Source organism: Taeniopygia guttata, chromosome 13, assembly GCF_048771995.1.
Source record: "Taeniopygia guttata chromosome 13, bTaeGut7.mat, whole genome shotgun sequence".
Lineage (NCBI taxonomy): Eukaryota > Metazoa > Chordata > Aves > Passeriformes > Estrildidae > Taeniopygia > Taeniopygia guttata.
The window spans coordinates 15,294,828-15,315,382 of NC_133038.1; the positions used below are offsets into that span (position 1 = coordinate 15,294,828).

The 20,555-nt window shown below is 50.7% G+C and overlaps 1 protein-coding gene across 1 annotated transcript in view; it reads right to left on the reverse strand.

Moving 5' to 3' along the window:
* Positions 1–1,675: 1,675 nt before the first annotated feature.
* The window catches only part of PFDN1 (prefoldin subunit 1), a 30,682-nt gene continuing 11,802 nt past the window's right edge, over positions 1,676–20,555 (reverse strand). Inside the window, 2 exon segments of the mRNA NM_001245648.2 lie at positions 1,676–1,829; positions 17,161–17,245. Of these exon segments, the coding sequence (NP_001232577.1) occupies positions 1,746–1,829; positions 17,161–17,245 (169 nt within the window). The 3' untranslated portion in view covers positions 1,676–1,745.

Here is a 20,555-nt window from a genome sequence, read left to right on the forward strand (position 1 = left end):
AGGCTGTGATCCATCATCCCACGCTGCAGAGCAGAGGCTTGCAGGAGGTAAATTAATGGGTAAGAAGAGAAAAGCCATGGATTAATCTAGTGCTAGCATGGTTAATCTAGCTGAAGCTGTTCCATGGCACGCCTGGCCAGAAAAGGAATACAAAGCTTTTGTCTGCAGAAAAGTGGGGAAAACCTGCTGCTGGTTCCATGGGGGTGTGTCAAACCTTGGAGCAAAACCCACCTGGTGTCCTGGCACACACACCAGCTCTGCCAGGCACTGCCTGGAGAGCACCCAGGGACCTCGCCCTGTTTGCCAAGGACATGGCACTCGCTGTCCCTTGCTCGTGCAGCCTGGGGGCTCGTGCAGCTCACTCTGGGCCCAGCAGTGCAGGCTGGGGCTCTGCTCTTGGGCAGCTCGTGTGTTTGGGGCTGATGAGAGTCCCTTGCAATTCCCTGTCCCCAGTCCTTCTGCAGCCGTGAGCTCAGTCTGGCCTGGTGCCCAGAGGTCCCTGCCCCGGCACTGAGCGCTGCCACCTCCCCTGTCACCTCCTGTCAGCAATCAGGAGTGGAGTCCCTGGGTCACCCTCCGTGGTGGGGGGAAGGTGGGGCGGCCAAGGGCCAGCCCAGAGCGAGAGAGCGCCCGTGAGCCTAAGGAGGGACAGCGGGGCGGCAACGGGAAACTCCGGGATACCGGAGCCTCTGGAAGAGCGGCGGGGCGGCAGCGGGACCGGGAAACTCCGGGATACCGGAGCCTCTGGAAGAGTGGCCCACAGCGGCCACACGGCGGCGGTGTCGGACCGCGCAGCGCCGGCCCTGCCGGGACCGCGGGAACGGAGCGGGAATGGGGGAACGGAGCGGGAATGGGGGAACGGAGCGGGAATGGGGGAACGGAGCGGGAATGAGAGAACGGAGCGGGAATGGGGAACGGAGCGGGAATGGGGGAACGGAGCGGGAATGGGGGAACGGAGCGGGAATGAGAGAACGGAGCGGGAATGGGGGAATGGACCGGGAATGGGGGAATGGAGCGGGACAGTGGGAATGGGGGAACGGAGCGGGAATGGGGGGACGGAGCGGGAATGGGGGAACGGAGCGGGAATGAGGGAACGGAGCGGGAATGGGGGAACGGAGCGGGAATGGGGGAACGGAGCGGGAATGGAGCGGGAATGGGGGAACGGAGCGGGAATGATGGAATGGAGAGGGAATGAGGGAATGGAGCGGGACAACGGAAACGGAGCAGGACACAGGGAACCGAGCGGGACAGAGGGAATGGACCGGGACAGAGGGAATGGAGTGGGAATGAGGGAATGGACCGGGAATGAGGGAATGGACCAGGACAGAGGGAAAGGCCCAGGAGAGAGGAAATGGCCCAGGGCAACAAGAATGAGTTGAAGCAGTGGGAATGACCTCCTGGCACAGCCTGGCAGGGCCTGAGCCAATTCCCATGCCCGGGTCTGTGCCTGTGTCCATGTCTGTGTCCCTGTCCATGGTTGTGTCCGTGGCTGTGCCAGCCCTGCCCACCTCCCTCTTCCCCCACCACCCGTCCCCAGCAGAACCTTCCCCAGTGCCCAGACCAGGCAGTGGATTTCCACACGATGAGGGTACAGCAGCGGTGCCCTGCAGGCCCCTCACCCCAACTCCTGCCACCACCCCATTTCTCCATCACACCCATGCAGGGAGAGCAGCCACAGAGACATGAGCTGTGTTTTATTGAGGTGGGGTGGGGGGTCAGGCAGTGGGGATCAGCCAGGGGTGTCACTACTGTGCCCTGCGGGCCATCAGCATCTCCCGGATATTGTCCTCTGCTTCCTTCACGCTCCGCTCCAGGTACGACTTCTTCTGCTGCAAGGCAGAAACCAGAGGTAAGTCAGGATCCCCCCAGCCCTGCCAGCACAAACCTGGTACCAGGGACCAAAGCCACCCAGGCAGAGCTGTGGATGCTGGCTGGGCACCACCACACTGCACGTCCCATGTGGGGACAGCAGTTTATTCCCAGAGGCACAGGGGCAGGGCAATGTCTGCACAGACTCAATTTTGTTCCCCCCCAAAACCATTTCAGAGCTGCCAGAGCTGTTGCAACAGTGGCACTGCAAAAAGTAGGAGTCGTGAACCTCAGCAAGGAAGGAAATCAAATCAGATCCTGTAACTCTTGGAGCCTAGAGAGGGACTTACATGCCAAGGCCTTCTTATGGAGACACAGCAAAACCCTCTCCTTGGGCACAAAAGGTTCTTTTCCCAGATGGGCCATTTTCTAACCCTATATCCTCCTTTCTATCAGCAAATCCCTGGCATCATCACCAAATGCGTGTTTCTTTAATCATCTGTAATTAGGCTGGGCTTGGCAGGGAAGCAGCCCCAAGCCGTGCATCCCAAGATAGGAATTCAGTGTGCAGCATTTTTTCCTGCTAGTCTGGGTGCTCCTCTGTGGCTGGAAAAATCAGCACTTGGCTCTTTTGAGTATTTTCTCTGGGTTTCCAAACAACAGACACAACAGTCTCCTCCGGCATTGCTGTGCTCCCGTGCTGCCATGTAAAGCCCTGCCCTGGGCCATGCCAGCTGCCAATAAGCTCTGGCAGGATTGGCATTAAATTCCAGGAGTCCAAAGCATCCTGCCAGAGGCTGTGCCAGTCGCCAGTGCCAGGAGCCCAGTGCAGCAGTGCCCACCCAAAGCAAGGACAGGTGAAGGGCAAGAACTGCTCTGCTGCCCTGAGAGCCTCGCCCTGACCTGTGAGCCCGTGGGACTTGTAATGCTGAAAATCCATCAGCCTGTGGCATAGACCTGCTGCCACCACTGCCCCTGCGTGCCCCTGCTGTGGCACAGCTGCACACTCAGCTGGAACAGCCCTGCCACGAGAACACCTCTCCCAGCCCTGCTTCCAAAGGCTGAAGGGTTTGGATTTAAATCCAGCCAGGGCCAGGGTGATGGCCCAGGGTTCCTTGTCCCTCTCTCTGGTCCCCAGGCACGTGGGGTCTCTTTCACTTACAGGAACTGCTTTTGAGGAAACCACAGGGAGAAGAGCAGCCACAGGTTCCCACTGCCAGTGACTCAGTGACACACGAACAGGACTCTGTCACCGCCACGCTGTCCCCACGCTGTCCCCACAGACAGCGAGGGATTTCACACATAGGGAACCGAGTCTGAGGGCAGCAAGAGGACACAGACCCAAAGAACCCTTGTGGCTCAAAGCTTCACCTCGCTCTGCTGACCAGAGGAGAGTGGCAGCAGAGAGAGCACAGCTGACTTCTAGGGGGTAATTTTTTACTAAAGCTTTTTCTTTACACCATTAAATGAGTGCATGAAGTGGTCCTGCCCTCCTGTCCTCTCCCCTGTCTCCTGCTCCCACCAGGCAGGAGGAGACAGCTCCAGAGAGCAGCACTCCACAAGCACACTGTCCAGCAGGACTGGGAGAGCCCAGCACAATTTCAGACATCCCATCAGGAAGCCTTGCTGGTGTCCATGTGGGCCCCACTTCCACGAGGACAAGGGACCCTGACGTAGCAGAGAAGCACCCACATGGCCCACAGGTGGACTCACACTGCCCACCCCTGCACAGTGACATGCTCTGCCCTCCCCGTGGCAAAAGGGTTTAAGGCCATTTCTGCACTTGGGCAGCACCTGCAGTCCCAAGTAGGGCAGGATTCTGGGAATCTTTCTATACCTCAATCACTGTCCTTTATCACCTAACTTCTGAGGCACAAGAATCCGGGCTGCTCCCAGTGCTTTTACTCCCTTCCAGAAGCAGTTTCCAGGGAGTCCCATCTTAGGGCTCCAGGAACATCCTTCGAACATCAAGACAAGGAGCTGGGGCTGGCTCCCACCCCAGCCCACAGCCCGGATCACAGGCAGGCGAGGAGCAGACGGGCGCCACATTTTCCGAGCCACGTGGCAGGAGCGAGGTGTTTGTTCCCCAGGAAGGGGGAACGGCAGCCCAGCTTCTGCTTCGGTCATCACCGGAGAAGGGGCAGGAGGCTGCTGCAAACCCCTCCTCACGCGATTACCGGGGTCTAGACAGGAAACTCCGTCTCTCCCAGAGAGCAGCGCCCAGCGAGCGGCTGACACACGCTCTGCCCACTCACGGCAGCACAGCTCTGAAGTCATGCTGGAGGCTGTTCCGGTCCAGCCAGACCTGCCAGGCTGGTGGTATCTGTTCCCTGAACACCACCCCGCATCCCCAACCCCACCTCCAGCTTCCAGCTCACAGCTTTCATTTGCACTCGCAGCCCAAGTTAACCCTATGTCCTCTGAGCCCTGGTTTGGGCCAGCCTGTGGCTGCTGGCCTTCACCTGTGCATCAGCTGATGCATTTCCCTGGGAAAATGTGTTTGCTGCTCCAGGAGATCATCCTCTGCTACCTGTGCCATGCCAAGTGCAGCCTGTGGGAATTCCCAGGGCGATGTCAAAACTGCACTGCTGGTTTGGTCCCTTGTGAAACCAAAGGTGGCTGCTGCTCTCTGAAGCCTCTGGTTTCACTCCTACAGCTGTAGCTCCAGTGCTCACCAGTCAGGAGCCCAAGGGGACATGGCAGCAGCCCAAGGGGACATGGCAGCACACTGGCCCTGCACCGCTGGCTTTGGTGGCTGCATGACCTGCAAGCTGCTGACCCAGAGCTCCTACTCACTCACCACACCCGTGCCCTAAACTGTCCCCACGCTCTCCCAGCTCCTGTGGGTGCCCAAACTGGCCCCAGATGCCACTGCCTGAGCCACAGAGCTCCAGGGAAGAGCAGAGAAAGGAGACTGGCTTTGAGAAAGCAGCAGGGGGAAGTTGCCACATGACACTGAGGTCCCAGAAAAGCCCCAGTTTCCGGCTGCCAAGCAGGGCCAGGCTCCACAGGAGGCCGGGCAGTGACCCTGGTGTGCTGCTGTCCCCCTGAAGTCTCACCAGGAGTGTGGCAAGGCAGTGACAGGGAAACCCGGAGGGCACAACAGGAAGCAGCTGGTGTGTCAGCCAAGGGCTCCGACTGCAGCAAGGGGCCGGTTCCTCCTCCTGGTTCACAACTCACACAACCACTTGCTAGAGAATTATTTTACAAAACTCTCTTGTGGGGTGTTACTGAAACTTGTTTCAGAGGAACAGCCTCTGACCAGCAGTGCCAGGCCCTGGCAGCCCCCCCGCTCCCAGAGAAAGGCCAGTGCGTTCCCATGACCCAGCAGAGCTCATCACAGGGAGGGATGAGCCAGGGCTGCAGGTCCGTCAGCACTGCAGAATCTTCTCCCCCACACAGCAAGGAAGGGGAGCTGGAAGCTGCATGGGAGAGGGCGTGTGGGAACGTGGCAGGATTTGCAGCTACAGGTTGCCAGGTGGACAGCATACACTCCAAAACTGAGCCAGCTGACCTGATCCAGCCCAGGACATGCTCTTGCATCCTCATTTCTTCCTGCCACAGGCCACCCACCAGTTCTCATCCACTCTCTCCTCTGTGGTGACAGCCCCTGATCCCCCTTCTGCCCCACACAGAAAGGGCTCTGCCACCTGCACTGGGACACAAGACCAGCACACGGCCGCTGCCACAGCCCAGTGAGGTCTGGGCCTCCTGAGAGCCCTGAGAGGGTGCAAACCCACAGAGCATGCCCCCAAAAGCCAGTGCAGGCAGTGCCTCCCAGCCTGGTTTCCTAATTCCTTTAAGCTAATACCACTCCCAACAACAGTTCCTTCCCCAGGCAGGAAGGGCTGCAGCACTTGGTAACACGACAAACCACAACCCTGATGATCTGTCTCAAAACTAGCCCCAAAGGAAGTGTTCTCACCTAAATCTGCTTGCTGGAAACAGAACTGCCATGCTAATAGTTGTGTGGCACCAGGATGGAGGGCAAGCAGATCCCTCCTTGAGCAGCAGAGCCAATCCCACCAGCTGGGCCTCCCAGTACATCCTAGGGACTCAGAAACTGGACTTTGCACCTCTCCTACCCCTGAGTATAGATATATCACTAATCTGGCCAATATTCTCCTCTGCCAACTCTCAGGAGCCTTCTCCACTTCCAAGGCTTCCTAAAAAAGGTGTGGAGGGCAAAGGGTTCATTTGTGTGTGGTTCAGTGCAGCTACATGGACTAAAACCACCATCTCCCACAGCAAGAGGTGCACGCAAAATTGGGACTGACCACTCACACAGCCCCATCCAACAGGCAATGCACATCCATCTCCCATGAACCCTTCCCAGGAGGAATGGTGGCTGTCCAGCTGACAGCTCCACAGACAGAGCTGCAGGCCCTGGCAGGGAAGGCACCATCAGCCCCAGCCCTGCCTGCGAGGAGGAGAAGGGCGGGCAGGGCCCTGATATGCAATGGGCCTGGTGGGATGCAATGCCCACTGCCAACACATTCCCAGACACCTGTGGGGGCTGCAGACAATGGCTTTTGGGGCTCCATCAGCCCTGGCTGCCTCTGTGTTTGCTGGTGTAGGAAGTGCAGACTCCTGAAGCACCAGCTCGGCTGGCCCCAGCCTGGGGCTGTGCACAGCATCACGAGCCAGCGCTGGCTGTGCACACCCCTGACCAAGGTGTGCTGGCGTGGCCAGCCTGTGCCCTGGCACGGGTGGCTGCAGCCAAACAACATCAGAGGACTCGCCCTGCCACCACCCCATTGCTGGGCTCTCCCCTGCCCTTCACTCCCTGCACCCTGACCAGCTCTGTGCTGTTTGCTTTTGGCAGCAGCTGTGGAAAGACTAGATCGAATGCAAATACAATTACAGCTCACACCCCGAAGAAGAAAAGGAGCTGTGGTTAACAGAAGTGGCCTGTGGCCTTTTGACACGGGGGGAAGTCACCTCCTGCTCCAGCAGCTCCCACCTCCGCTCCCATTGCATCACGCTGCTGGAGAGGCCGATGCTCCTGAAGATGACGCACCCGGACCCGGCATTCCTGGCAGATTAAAGAGCCAGCATCCACAGATTCCACAGCAAGAGAAAACTATTAATCAGCTTTTCTTGGATGGGCTTTTGATGATCAAAGCACTGTCTTCCCCCCAGCACTGTGATTCAGACTCCTCTGCCTTCAGGGAGAGCGGCTTGGCCGCCACCAGCCCTGCGTGTGGCAGGGCCTTGGCTGGAGCTGTGGCTCGGTGGGACAGGGCACAGCATTCTCACCCATTCCAAGAGCCCAAAGAGCCCTGTGCTCCCAGAGGGAACAGACACAGCAGCCCTGCCCCTCCATGCTGCCATACCCGCCCCCTCACAGGTGAGTTTCCTGTGTCAAGTCATGGTTTATCATTCAACACCAACTTTTGCTCTTCAAATTCCACTCCTCTCACGTCACCTCTGCAAATGAAAGAAAGCTTCAACCTCTGACCTGCAAACACAGATTTGCTTAAGCCCAAACAAAAATGTTTCCATGGAAATTTTACAATCTAGTATTGGAACATGCCTATTCATTTCAGCCTGTTCTTTTTTTGCCCCATTTTTGTTTTCTAAAGTGTTTTTCTGTGAACTTGTTTTACACCCAACTTGTGAGGACAAAACAAGCTGGCAGGTCCCTTCCCAGAGAATATATCTCCTTTCCCATGGCTCTCAGCATGTTTGGCTACCAGCCACCAGATTCTGGCATCCCACTCTCACACTCAGAAGGTTTCTGTTGAGGAACGCTGCAGTCTTCAGGCATGATGCAGTGCCTCAAACAGGAGCCCTGAGACAGCTCATCTTGTGACATCTCAGCAAACCTGTGGCTAGCCAAGAGCTTCTGTATCCCCTAAAATTAACTCAAACCATTTCTGGCATTCCCTGAGGGCTCTGTGGGAAAGTGAACAGCACACCCTGTGGAAGGCAAAAACTTTGGTCAGACTAAGCTCATGGAAGATGTGCTGAAGACATGTGCTCTGTTTAATGGGATTTCACTTGGAACCCCTGAACAGGAAGGAGGTGAACCTGCTGAACAGCACTCGGCTGCTCCTGCTCCAGGAGAAGCCGAAACAGTGGGCACCAGCAAGGGGGTGGGGTAGGGCTGCAGGCAGCCCTACGCCCTGATGGGTCCACCCAGCACTGCTCCTCACCCAGTTCAACACTGTGGCACATGTACACACTGGGAATTACTACTCTACAGCAACCACCAAATATTTAGATACACTTCAACACTTTCCAAGCAGTTATTGCCTCAGGAAGTTGCCCAGAGTTTGCTCAAGAATGAATGACCTGGAATAGGAAGGGAGCCCAGCTGGTTTCTGACGACAGCTGCTGACAGAAGCGTGATGCCATATACCTAAGAGGAGAAGTGATGATTCAGACCCTGGTGTTTTTCCTCATCTCTTCCTTCCACAAGGTAACGGGGACCCACTGAACTATCTGGGTTAAAGTGCAGAAGAGAAAACATATAACTACATTTGCCAACACAAGAGAATCCTTAAAAGCACCTGCCTAAAGAACTGGTGGTGCAAATCCATCATTGTGTACTGAGCCTACCACAGCACAACCAGCTGGGCTTTCCCCATCATCACTGAAGCTCCTCAAGGAACATACTCTGGAAAAGCTAAGCTGGAAAAACCCCATTAACTTCCATTCTTGGTGCCTTCAAGAGAAGAAGGGGCAAGGTAAGGGGCAGAAAGCCAGGCTGCCTGCCAGCCCTTCTGCCCAACCCCAGCCTCGTGGCAGCAGCACTTCACTGTCTGAGCCACAGCACAGCGCTGCCAGCAGAGATGGAGACAGCTGCTCTTGGTGAGTGGGAAATGATGGATTATTCCAGTGAACTCCTGCACCCTTGCCTGATGTGAACTACTACAAAAGCAAGTGGATGAGAACCTTTCAGTAGGTGGCAGCAGAAATGTATTATCAACCCAAAGGATTCCTTTAGGGACACCCCTTGTTGGCACAATTCCCCATTTAGAGCAGTTTCCAGGAGTACTTTGCTCCAGGTCAGATACTGCGCCCTAACCAGGTTACGACAGCAGAGTCAGGTCACACAGAGAACTTGGGGAGGGGAAACTCACACAGATGCTGAAAACCCCCACGTTCTGTTTCGGCGGAAACATCCCTCACCAAACTGCCTCTTGCAAAACGTGGTAAGTTCCCTACCCCAGTGCCTCAGTTTCTGTGGTCCTGCAGAGCTGGTGTGGCTCATCGGGATCCCTCCTGGCAGTAGGACTTTTGCAAAACCACACCACACCTTCCAGCTCTCGCAGTCCTGGCCAAGCAAGGCCACTTGAAAAGAAAAACAATTTCCATACATTTCAAAGACAAATCAGCAACAAAAAGATGGTGTCAACTCCCAGCTAGGCAGCATCCTCCCCCCAGATCAGACAGCTCTGAACTCAGAGCAGCCACATGCCCACCACCAAGGCATCAGGGACGCAGCAGGGGGTGACCCAGCAGTGGGGACAGCAGGAAGCATGACGCTGAGGGCTGCCCTGCATACCTGGGAGCAAGGTGTGGCTTTGTACAGCTGACTCAGGGCTGGGTCAGGGCTCCAACAGGCAGGAGCACGCTTTCCAAATAATCGTTTCCTGTTCTCCCCAGGCGAGATGAAGGAGGAGATGGAAGCAGGATGGAGGTTTATCGGGCACAGATAATCCCCCTCCCCAGAGCTGCTTGGCACAAAGGCAGCCAGGAGGCACTGCAGGGGCCTGGTGACTAAGGCAAGGACAGCAGTGCTGCGTTTGTGACTAATTATTACTCATGCAAGGAGGAATTTGGAGAGGGACCCGCATCCAGCTCAGCTCATTGCTTTGGATCCTTCTGTGGCCATAAGCACAAAGGAGAGCTTTGACAATGAATCAGACCCTGCTCTAAAATGAAAGACTTATCAACCAACTTGGTGTTAAAATGATTTCAGCGTAACAATAAAGGCAGCTTAATGCTAATCAGAGGAAACAAGCGATGTCTTGAGGCTCAGATGACTAAATGTAGGTTCCTGGATCGACAAAACCCTTTCAACACAGCAACAGAAGTGGGTTTTTATTAATGCATAATGTGTTTCACTTTCCTCTGAATTACAAAGGAATGTGAGTGGACTAGCAGGAGCTGCTTGAAAAGTTCTCTCTGTTAGGTTGTTGGGGTTTTTTAAATCAAGAGTAATCCCCCCCACCCCAAAAAACCATAAAACAAGTTCTGAGAAGCCTTTATTTTGAAACCATGTCTATAACTAAAGGACTTAAGAGGAAGCAAACAACCCCCACATTAATTATCCTCTTGCTTTTAAAATCTACAATTATCCACCCAAAAATAAAGGTAGGAAGAGTGAAAACAAAGTCATCAAATTCCAGTTCTTCCTTCATAAAGCCTTTGCCCTCTCAGCTGGTCTGTGTGCTTACTTTGCAGTCTGCAGTACAGGGAAGACTAACAAAGAATTACTAATTAAACAACTGCTCACAAAAATCTGGGAGTTTGAAAACCTGTTGCAGTGAATGATTGCTCCAAATGAGAGATCCAGCCTTGCCATTGCATACCCACACATTTGTGATGATATAAATACACATCACTGCACTCAAATCAGCATTATCCACAACCATTCTTCATAAAAATGTGGTGAGACATTAGTTTTTATAAGCCATCCCAGGCCTAAGGTGGCAGATGACCGGTCCAGAGAGCTGGGAATCCCCTTTCCCCTTTGAAATATGAGAATTTCTTTTCCCTGAGCCTTTAAGATTCCAACATCATGTTTTGCAACTAGTGACTTGTGCACTATTTAACACATGACAAGCTTCTTACACAATTTTCAAAGCAGAACATACTGTTATTTGATCTTTATCTAACAAATTTAACACAGGACTAAGAGCCAGCTTTTAAACAGATCCACCTCCTTCCCTGCAGATACTGAGGAGCACTTGCTGTCTAAAATCTGCCAGGTGCTGGCTGCACACAGCTGATTTCCATTTGTATGCAATGAAAGGTGACAGTCACACAACAGAGAAACACCCATGAACTTCAGCTGTAAGAATACAATCCTTTTGCTACCCTCATTTTTGACAAACAAGACAGACCTTGAGGCTTTAAAATTAAAAAGCAAGTGAAGTGAATGATTCCTCACATCTGTGAAGACCTGTTGTTCATGTAACCATCAGCAGAGTCAGTTTAGGGAACAGAAAGAATTAGAGCAGCATTAGCAATGCCCCAATTCCTCCAGTATTTACCATAAATTGTGTGGCCCCAGTCCAATGTCAGAGGGCCTCTCCACAAAGCAGGATTTTGTGCTAGTAGCATTAGCTCTGTGTCCATTACACCCTCAACCTCCTCAATGTTTTGTCATTTTGAAGCCTATTTTTCTCATTGCTTAGAGTATCTTTCATTTTGAAAATCAGGAATGAGAACACAGATTGTCCTCCCTGTAAGACAGCCAGACCTATAGGGAAAAAAATGAGCTTTGGATACTCCCTTCTTCAAAACAAGGCTCTCATGGAGGGCAGAGCACTGGTAACAGCTCTGCCCATGCAGGCTGCACTCTGCTCTCCCATGGGAGTGCCTGTGGACGCTCCACAGCTGACAGGCAGGCAGCTGGACCACCCATGTCCTCAAAAAGCAAGCTAAGCCCGCAGCTTTGCAGCCTGAAACACAGGAGCAACCCTCAGTGAGGGCACAGACTCAGACATGGGATGACAGCAGCCGAGAGAGTCAAGATGAAACACATTTCCCAGGAACGTCACCAAGTCCAAATGTCTGTGTCCAGAAGGACCTGCCCAGACACCCACAGCTGCCTCTGACACCCAAAGCCATGCAAGATGCTGCGTTTGGCCTGGCCTGGTCCCCACCGAGGGGCTCTGCAGCTCATCTTCACCCTAACATCCATCATTTGTACAGATCCCAGAGCTTCCCCCTAAAATGTCCATGCAAGCCCAAATACTAATCCTACATGGTAAACTCACTTCCATACTCCACCTGTCCCCACCTTAAGTGTCCTGCCTCCCTCTACAGCAAGCAGAGTGACTGACCTTGCCTATGTACACACAGGGAAACAAGGGGCAACTTCAGTGACAACGTGTTTCAAATCCCGCTCCCAGTACGTGCTCACATGCCAGCAATGGAATGAGGGAACAGCCCCCTCATCCAAAGTAGAATCTGCTCCAGGCTAATGCACAGAGAGTTATTCTTGAGGCTTCTCCTCTCCAAAGCAAACAGGAGCATTCCTTATTTCCCCCTGTTTAGTTAAAAAGCCCACCACACATTCCTGGGCACTGGCCTACCCCAAGCAAACCATGCAATGAGAACTTCTGTGCTGCAAATCCCTGCAAGAAATTGGTCTAACTTGGGAACAGCCTAACAATTGCTACCTTCTGGTGAGCGCCTCGTGGTCTGCAAAGAGCACCACAAATCTCAAGAGACTTGTTTTCACATCGTTAAAGCCACCCACAGAACTGGCCTCCATGCTGAGGGTTGCAGTAAAAAATGAAGGAGAGTTGGAGCACGTTGGAGGCTGGGACCACACCAAGCAGGTCCATCCCAGCTATACCTGCCCCAGGCTCCAGCGCTTCTCCCCAGCCACACCTCACCTGCCAAAATCTTTGTTCCCACAGGGGAAGAAAACACTGCTGTGGCAACCGTCAGAGCCAACTCATCACAGGGGGGGCTCCGCCACTCCGCCTCAGGGCTGCAGCAAAGCCATTTTAAAGCTCCCAGAAAAAGAAGATTAAAGAAATGGAAGCCACAGTACAAGCAGGACTGTGCTCAGGCAATACCGGGGAAGAAGTCGGCGGTCACCTTCAGGCATTTCAGTGCAGTCACTGTGTAACTTCACCAGCCTTGCAAACATCACCTGAGGCTTTAAACACGGAGCACAGCAGTGTTTGAGAGCACAGTGTTCCTTCCTCCACCAGGAATGAGAGCAAAGATGTTTTCTGCATGGGATAGGGAAATTGGACACGGTGTTTTAGGGCTCGCATGAAGGATTTCTGAATTAGAAATCAAGCCTTTAGGTACAGCTTTCTTGACTATATTTTCTACTCTAGGCAAAACCAACCAACCAACCCTTTATCTCAGCAGCAGTAAACTTTCAGTCTCCCACAGGCATGTGAAAGAACTGCCTGGGAAACAAGCACGCAGCTATCTTGTGGTCAGAGTTTAAAACCAAAATCCAATTCCCCCAGAAAGCTGCAGGTTGCTTTTGCCCTTTTCCCGAAGGAGCTAAATTCAGTGGCACACAGCAGACGGAGCTGCCCAGCAGAGCCTCCCCCTTATTTGTTATTTTTAGCAATTTAGTCTGACAACGCCTGACAACTAAACAAGCTGAATATAGCAGGAGAGAAGGGGACTATCAGATATTATCAGAGAAAGCACACAGTGATAATCACTTTCTCCACCCCTAATGAAGAATCCATTTTCCATGTCTTTATAACATCATAGAGTTTGTTCTTTTCAAAATGCCATATTTAAAAACAGAATCCATCTAGCCCTACAATGGAAACGGATAACATTTCCTGAAACAAAGCATTGTTCCACCCCTCACATATCATGTTTCCTTAAAAACAAGGGAAGAAAAACATTACTTGGTTTTTCTCCTAATACTGCACAAACATTGCTGAGCTAAAAAGAGTCTGTGCTCATCCCTTTAGAATGCTTTCAAAATAGATTTAACACATACCCCTCGTACTGTGAAACACAACAAGAATTTGATAGTATCAGGACTGGAAAAATCCAATCCTGCTAAGCAGGACGTGTCCCATGCCGGTGTGTGAGGGAGCCAATGGCACCAAACTCTGGAGGTTTGGGTAAGCCCTGTTGGCACAGCCTGCCAGCAGGCACAGCTACAGTGCCAGCAAGCCTGGGCAGTGTGTTTGGATTCCAAAGGATTAGATACAAGTTGTGAAGTTCAGAAAGCCACACAGGTGCATCTGGAGTTGGCAGGCTGAGAACATTGGGGCAGTTCAGGCTGGAGATGAGAAGGTTGTGTGGAAACATCATAGCACCTTCCAGGACCTGAAGGGGCCTACAGGGGAAGCCAGAGAGATACTCTCCATCAAGAACTGGAGTGACAGGACAAGGAACAACAGGTTCAAACTGAAAGAGAGGAAATTAGATAGAAATTCTTCACTTATTGAGGGTGGTGAGGCCCTGGCACAGGTAGCCCAGAGAAGCTGTGGTTACCCCATACCTGGAGAGACCTGGTCTAGTGGAAGGTGTCCCTGCCCATGGCAGAGGGACAGAGTGAGATGATCTTTAAAGTCATCCAAACCTTTCCAACCAAAACCATGATTTTTACATATATATATATACTCTTAGATATATTCACATCCACATACAGCTTTAACAAGCAGGGTAAAGCTACCTTTGATTTTCTTCCAACAACTTCTGCAGAATAACTAACTGCCCCCTCATCCACACCCAGACCCCTTGGAGCTTTCAGAACACAGTTCCTCTCACCGAGCAAAATGTGTGTCCCAGCCAAGCCTTATTTTGTCAGCCCTTTACAAGGACAGGTCTGGCTGTCCTTGCTGCAAGAAGACCCAAACCAGCAGCATCCCATCAATTTTGTGATGCTGCCTTGAAAAACACAATGCACTGCTTCAACAGTGGAGAAACCCACACGAGAGAAGTGAGGGAAAGGGAATGACTGCAATCATGTACTGCAGTGAAGAGTGTCAGAGGGAGAAGAGAGACAAAACTCCTCATAGTTTTCAAAGTTCACTGGCAGCTGTGAATTTCAGCAAAACCAGCTCACACCTCTGAAGCAAATTAAAGACACATTTTCAGGAACAGGCAGCTGGAGATCTCCTTGCTATGCAGCTGGATGGATTTCCACAAGAGCTCAGCAGTGAACCCAGCCCTCCTCTGCAAACTCCTCTGCAAACAGCACCAAGGTATTGGGGAGAGCATTTCTTAGATTCAGGAATGTATCAAAAAATACACATTTCACAATCCCCTGGCAATACTGTCATCATAGCAAAGCACAATTGCCTCAAGATCAGCTATGTGAGTAATGAGATCAGCCACACCATAGGGTACTGGGGGATTACTACGACCAGCCTGATTCAGCTGTGCAAAGTGAGAAATGTGATTAAGTCATAAGGTAGTTAACAATGTAAAATATAAACCTAAGCTTTAAAACCCTTCCAGTTTTAATAATGAATGGAGAGATGTTTAACCTTTCTTGGCTGGTTATTTATTTTACAACGATGTGGTGGAAGCACAAGGTCACAAAGTTTTACATTCTTTCCTGCTTCGGTCACAACTTGTTTTCAGGACAGCAAAATCCCCTGCTCCTGTGATAAGTGCTCTCTGAGTCGGACTCAGGTATTTCCCCTGAAATCTCAGTTTCAGCCTAAGTGCTTGTCCTCTTCCATGGAGAATCCCAGGCCTAAGGAAAACCCTCTTCACAAAACTGCCACAGCCAGCTGGAAGGAGATCAGTTAAAAGATGAACTTGAATGTTTACTTAACACAAACTTCTCAAAGTGTTGGCATTCTGAGTCCTCCTACTCATGATTAAAAAGAAAAACCAACCCATGTAGCAGCCACCTTTCCACTCCAACCACTTTTTGAGACAGTCTCAGTTTTGAGACTACTGCTGGAAACTTCATCTCAACAACCATAACCAGAGACTCAGCAATGAAGCAGAAAAACACATTTGTGAAGCAGCCAGTTCTGAGGCTTTGTGTAAGAACAGCAAGGTTATAATTTGTGGGACATTCCACCCATTTTGCTAAACTCAGTGATCGGGAAGTTCAGGAGGTAAGATAATTCCCCACCAGGAACAGGAAGAAACCCAGATGGCACAGCTAAAGGGCACAGTAGCCAAGAAGCTGACCACAACCCACTGCAGCTGGCAGCAAGGGACCCCAGGAGCAGTTTATAAACAGTCTGCCAGCCACATTCCACCTGCTCCCAAACCCAGAGGTGCTGCCAGCGACATTCCACCTGCTCCCAAACCCAGAGGTGCTGCCAGCCACATTCCACCTGCTCCCAAACCCAGAGGTGCTGCCATGAAGTCCTCCAGCCCCAGCTGCAGGGCTGTCTTTGCACAAAGCCACTGGCATCTGGCATGGCTCCAAAGGAGCAAGGATACAGCTGTTTTTACCACATAACCATACAAATGGTTATGCCTTGCCTGCACACCCCCTTAGACACAGAGCCTGTCCACAGAGCACTTGTCTCTGACCTGTGCAGAAAGAGTTCTCATGGGCAGAAACACAAACCCCCTTAGAGCTGGGCACAGGCAGCACTCCAGGCAACACAACATCTGGGGATGGGCTTGCTCCACAGCTCCTCAGGCAGGCTGAGTTTCAAGAAGGGATTAAAAAAAGTACAGACTCAACTTCTGCTCACAGGTCTGAGTGGGTTTAAACACAGACCTCCTATTCCTGCTTGTCCCTACTTTTTTGGTCTCCACTTTCTCCAAAACAATAACAGATGGGAAAAGCAGCTTGACATAAACTTGGTCTTTGCTTTCTCTGTCATTCCCCAAAGACCAAGAAACAGGGGTTTGTATAAACGATATTTCAGGAGAATTATAAAAAAACACCCACTAACAGCCTTGGAAAAGTACATTTTGCACTTCTTCTCAGAAGAGCTGTAAGCTGTAGACGCAGCCACAAGAAGATAGTCAAGATTCACTAGATAGCCTGTTTGAACACTGGAACTTGTGCAGACACTACTTTTTATTTCCTAGATATCCTTCTATGCCTTGAATACTCCAACTAGATAAACACAAGAACACAGAAGTGTTCTGACCACATTGTCAAAACAAAGTTCCATCACCCCACAGATCTGCTCTTCAACAGCACTCCCAAGCACATGCTTAAGGGCAGAGAGTAAGGACAGGGCAGGCCTGCATTGTACTTCCTCCTCATACTTTCCCACCCTCCAGACATTTTTAGCTCAGGGACTTCCTGAGCAGGATGCCATTTCTACATATTTGGTAATTCTCAATGGATTTCTCTTCCATGAATTTGTGCAATTGTTCTGAGCCAGTGTAACCTTTAAATACCCACAGCACTGGCAATATTTTACATCACTTATCTGCTGCAAACAACCACATAAACATCATTTTGCTTGTTTCAGACCTTGCTCTTAATAATATCATTTGAATGCCTCACTCCCAGCTTTCATACCGGGGCACAGAGTGAACAATCAACCCCTTCTAGTTTGTGGACCTAGGAAAGAAACCAAGTGCCTTGAGTTACTTGTAGGTTACTTGTAACAGGCTCTCTGTTTGATCTAGTTACAATCCTTCAGCGTGAAAAGTAACAGATAAAAACAAGAGATGTAGCAAAGAGCATCTTGTAGACCTTTAATGTTTTACTTTCATCATCACTTGCCATAAACTTACCTCTAATTCTTTAATTTTCTCTTCAGCTATTCTCTGTTTTTCTAAGAGCTGATTATGAATCACTCCTTTAGGCTGAAGAATAAACCTACAAGTGAAAAAGAAGACAGAAAAAGTTGGGTGTTTTTTACATCAGTGTTCACTAGTTGTGCACCAAGTCAAACTAGAGCCACTTCTGGTATGTGTTCATCCTCCCTCCCATGCTCTGGACAGAGACAGGAGAAATTTCTCTGACAGCTCCCAGAGCCCACCAGGCTGGCCCCAAAGGCTCACCAGCCTCACCCGTGCTCTGGGAGGATGAACATGGACACACAGAGATCTCTCTCTATCATTCAGTGTCCTTGAATGATCTGGAAGCAGTTCTGGCACACAGCCAGCAAGAGGAGTTTGTCAACACCTTCCCTTCAAAGGGATTTAAATCAGTTGATGGCAGAGAGTCAAGAAGACTCTTGACAGGTAAGAGCTGTTTATTAAGGGTTTAGTGCTCACAAGGTAAAAAAACCCACACAATAAAACCAAAGTTTTCCACAGGGAAAGGCTGAGGGAGTTGAGGTTGTGCAGCCTGGAGAAGAGCAGGCTCCAGGGAGACCTTACTGCAGCTTTTCAATGTATAAAAGGGGCTGACATGAAAGACAGAGAGAGGCTTTTTACCAGGGTCTGTCATGCCAGGCAAGTGGCAATGGTTTTAAACTGCAACAGGGCAGGGTTAGGTTGGACACAGAGGAGAAATGTTTTAGACTGAGGATGGTGAGGTGGTGGCACAGGCTGCCCCATCCCTGGAAGTGTCCAACGTCAGGCTGGACCCAGCTTAGAGCATCCTGGGATAGTGGAAGGTGTCCTGGCCCATGGCATAAAGGTGCCTGCCTCGCTCAGAGAAGCATCTGGAGGAGCACCAACATTCAAAGCAGCTCTCCAGCACGTGGCACTGGCATCCCACAAAAAGGTAAAGGACAACTGAGTTCAAACAAATTTTAGGAACTCTTCAAGGTTGTTTTTCATCCTTCCAGACATAAAGAATGTACAAGCTGCAGATTCACCCCCTTCCCTACTTAGAAAGTCCCCCAGGGGATTTAGAAGGAGCCTCCATGGGTCATACCAACGAGGTCAAGGTCTCCTCTAGCACCAACTAGGGTCAATGTCTTCCTGCCAGGTGACCACAGCTCATGCTCCAACAGTTAAAATGAGCAGCTTTAGACAGGGCAAAATCAGAATGCATTCCCCGTCTGCTACAGAAAAACCTGAAATCAGTTTGCAGAGTCATCTCCCATGACAAATGACATTATTAAAGTGTTTGCTCAGTGCCTGGTAAACACAAACACGGATCTGCCACTTGGCTGGAAACCCAGTGCCCTCTGCATCAGTAACCCAGCCAAAAGGAAAACTACCTGCCACACACATTCCTGAAATGCATGGGAGGAAAACCGTGGATAATTATAATAGGTTTCCAATTAAATCTCTCTTTGGGGTTGCTATTAACTGAACACAGAAGCGCCTCCTCCTCCTCCCACTTCTTTCCCTGTTCTGCTTCACCGCCTCTTCTCCACAGGAACTTCCGCTACATCTTTTGTGTCGCAATTTTCTCAAATATCTCTCATTTTTCCCCAGTCTTGGCTCCTGCTTATTGCTGGCATCATCTTTGCTCTCTGTCTGCTCCTGTTCTCACCAACACAGCTCACTCAAACTCTCTTTGTCCCTTCAATCTCCCCTTCCCAATGGGAGGTGTCCCCACTATTCACTTGCACACAGTGATGATGGTTTGGGGTCCTGGCATACCGCAGATTGCTGAAATAACAACACAGGTAATTTGTGAAAATCAAGTTCAAGACCACCCTTCTAGGAAAGAAGTTATTTTCATTGCTGTTAGATAGAGACTGGATCCAGACAGAGAAGAGGTACTTTTCAGGACCACCTCAAACACATCAATCTGATGCTCTTACCTCAGGCACATGAAACCAGAATAAAAAACATCAGCCTTCACACACACCCCCTGTAAACACAAATTTTGCCTTGCTTCTGCAGTAGTTGCCATTAGTGAAAACCAAAGCTACAAGATGCCTTCTGTACACAAAGCCATCAGTCCCTTCCCACGTCATTGCTTCCCTGAGCCTGCCTGTGTATGTGAACGTTTCCTGAATTATTTCCTTTTTTTGTGGGGGCAGCAAAGAAGAATACAATCTCTTCTCATTTGCTTCCCCAAATTGTACAGGAAGATTGATCATTTTGGTTTCCCTGACGTCCCTGGTCTAAAAAACAAAGTTCAACAGCAACACAGCTTGAGCAATTTTCCCCATGCTGCAGCTGGGAATGTCCCTGCTGGGTGACAGGCACTGGGTGATCCCAGCTGGCTCACAACTGCTACAGGCACCAAAACCTCCAACAAACAACTGCCTGACTTCACTTTTATTCTGCAAATGTCAACAGCAGTCATCAGGGAAAATATCCTCCCTCCCATCCTCCTGCAATGCTCTGGCAGCCACGCAACAGCAAATTAAAATTGGATGGCTGAAATTATCACTGACGAGACTTATGCTGGGCACAAATACAACCACCCTGATTCTGCCTGCTATAAAACAGGGGACTGGAACCTGGGTCTGTTCACACACTTGCTCAGAAGCAGATCAGTTGTCCCTGACCTGGACAGCAGCATCCTGCAGGTCGTCACCTGTGCTGCTTAAAGACACCCAGCTGAGTTCCCTGATGAAGGACTGTGGAACTCCCAGCCCAAGAGCCCAGGTGCCACCCTGGAAGATGCCAAAGGCCGGGTCTTTGAAAGCTGAACTATAAATTCACACCCACACTTAACTGTTTGAATCTGTGGCTTCACTTTCCAACACAAGCAGGACTCAAAAAACACATCTAGTTTGGAATACACACATTATGGAGATCTTGGCCAAAGTTTTTACCTAAGAAAATAATGTGGTTTATGGCAGCACTTGGAAAAAGCAGAAGTTTGTTCTGCTCATTAGGTAAGAAGCGCTGCAGGGCACTTGTAATAAACCAGAATTTAAATTTAATCTAAATTTCATTTTTCCAATTGCCCTAAGTAATACATTAACTTGATGATTTTTAGGTTTTTTCCTCACCAAACTGAAGAAATAGGGCAGTGTCATTCTGCTGCCTGGTTTCAGTTAGATGTAGTTATTTTATGTACAGATTTTCAAGCTCATTAAAGAAGCACGGTACATTCTGACAATTTAATTCTCCCCTCAGTGAGTATGTGAACAGGCCCTTCAAACCCTGTGCCTGGAGGTTCACCACCAGCTGAGAGCTGGCCCCATATCAGCCATTGAGCTGAGGAGCCCCTTTCTGTTCAGTGGTGCAGAGCCCAGCAGGTGACACAGCTAATACTGACCCGAGAGCTGCTTCCACAGCTCTGCTGGGGTTCATGGCAGGCTCCA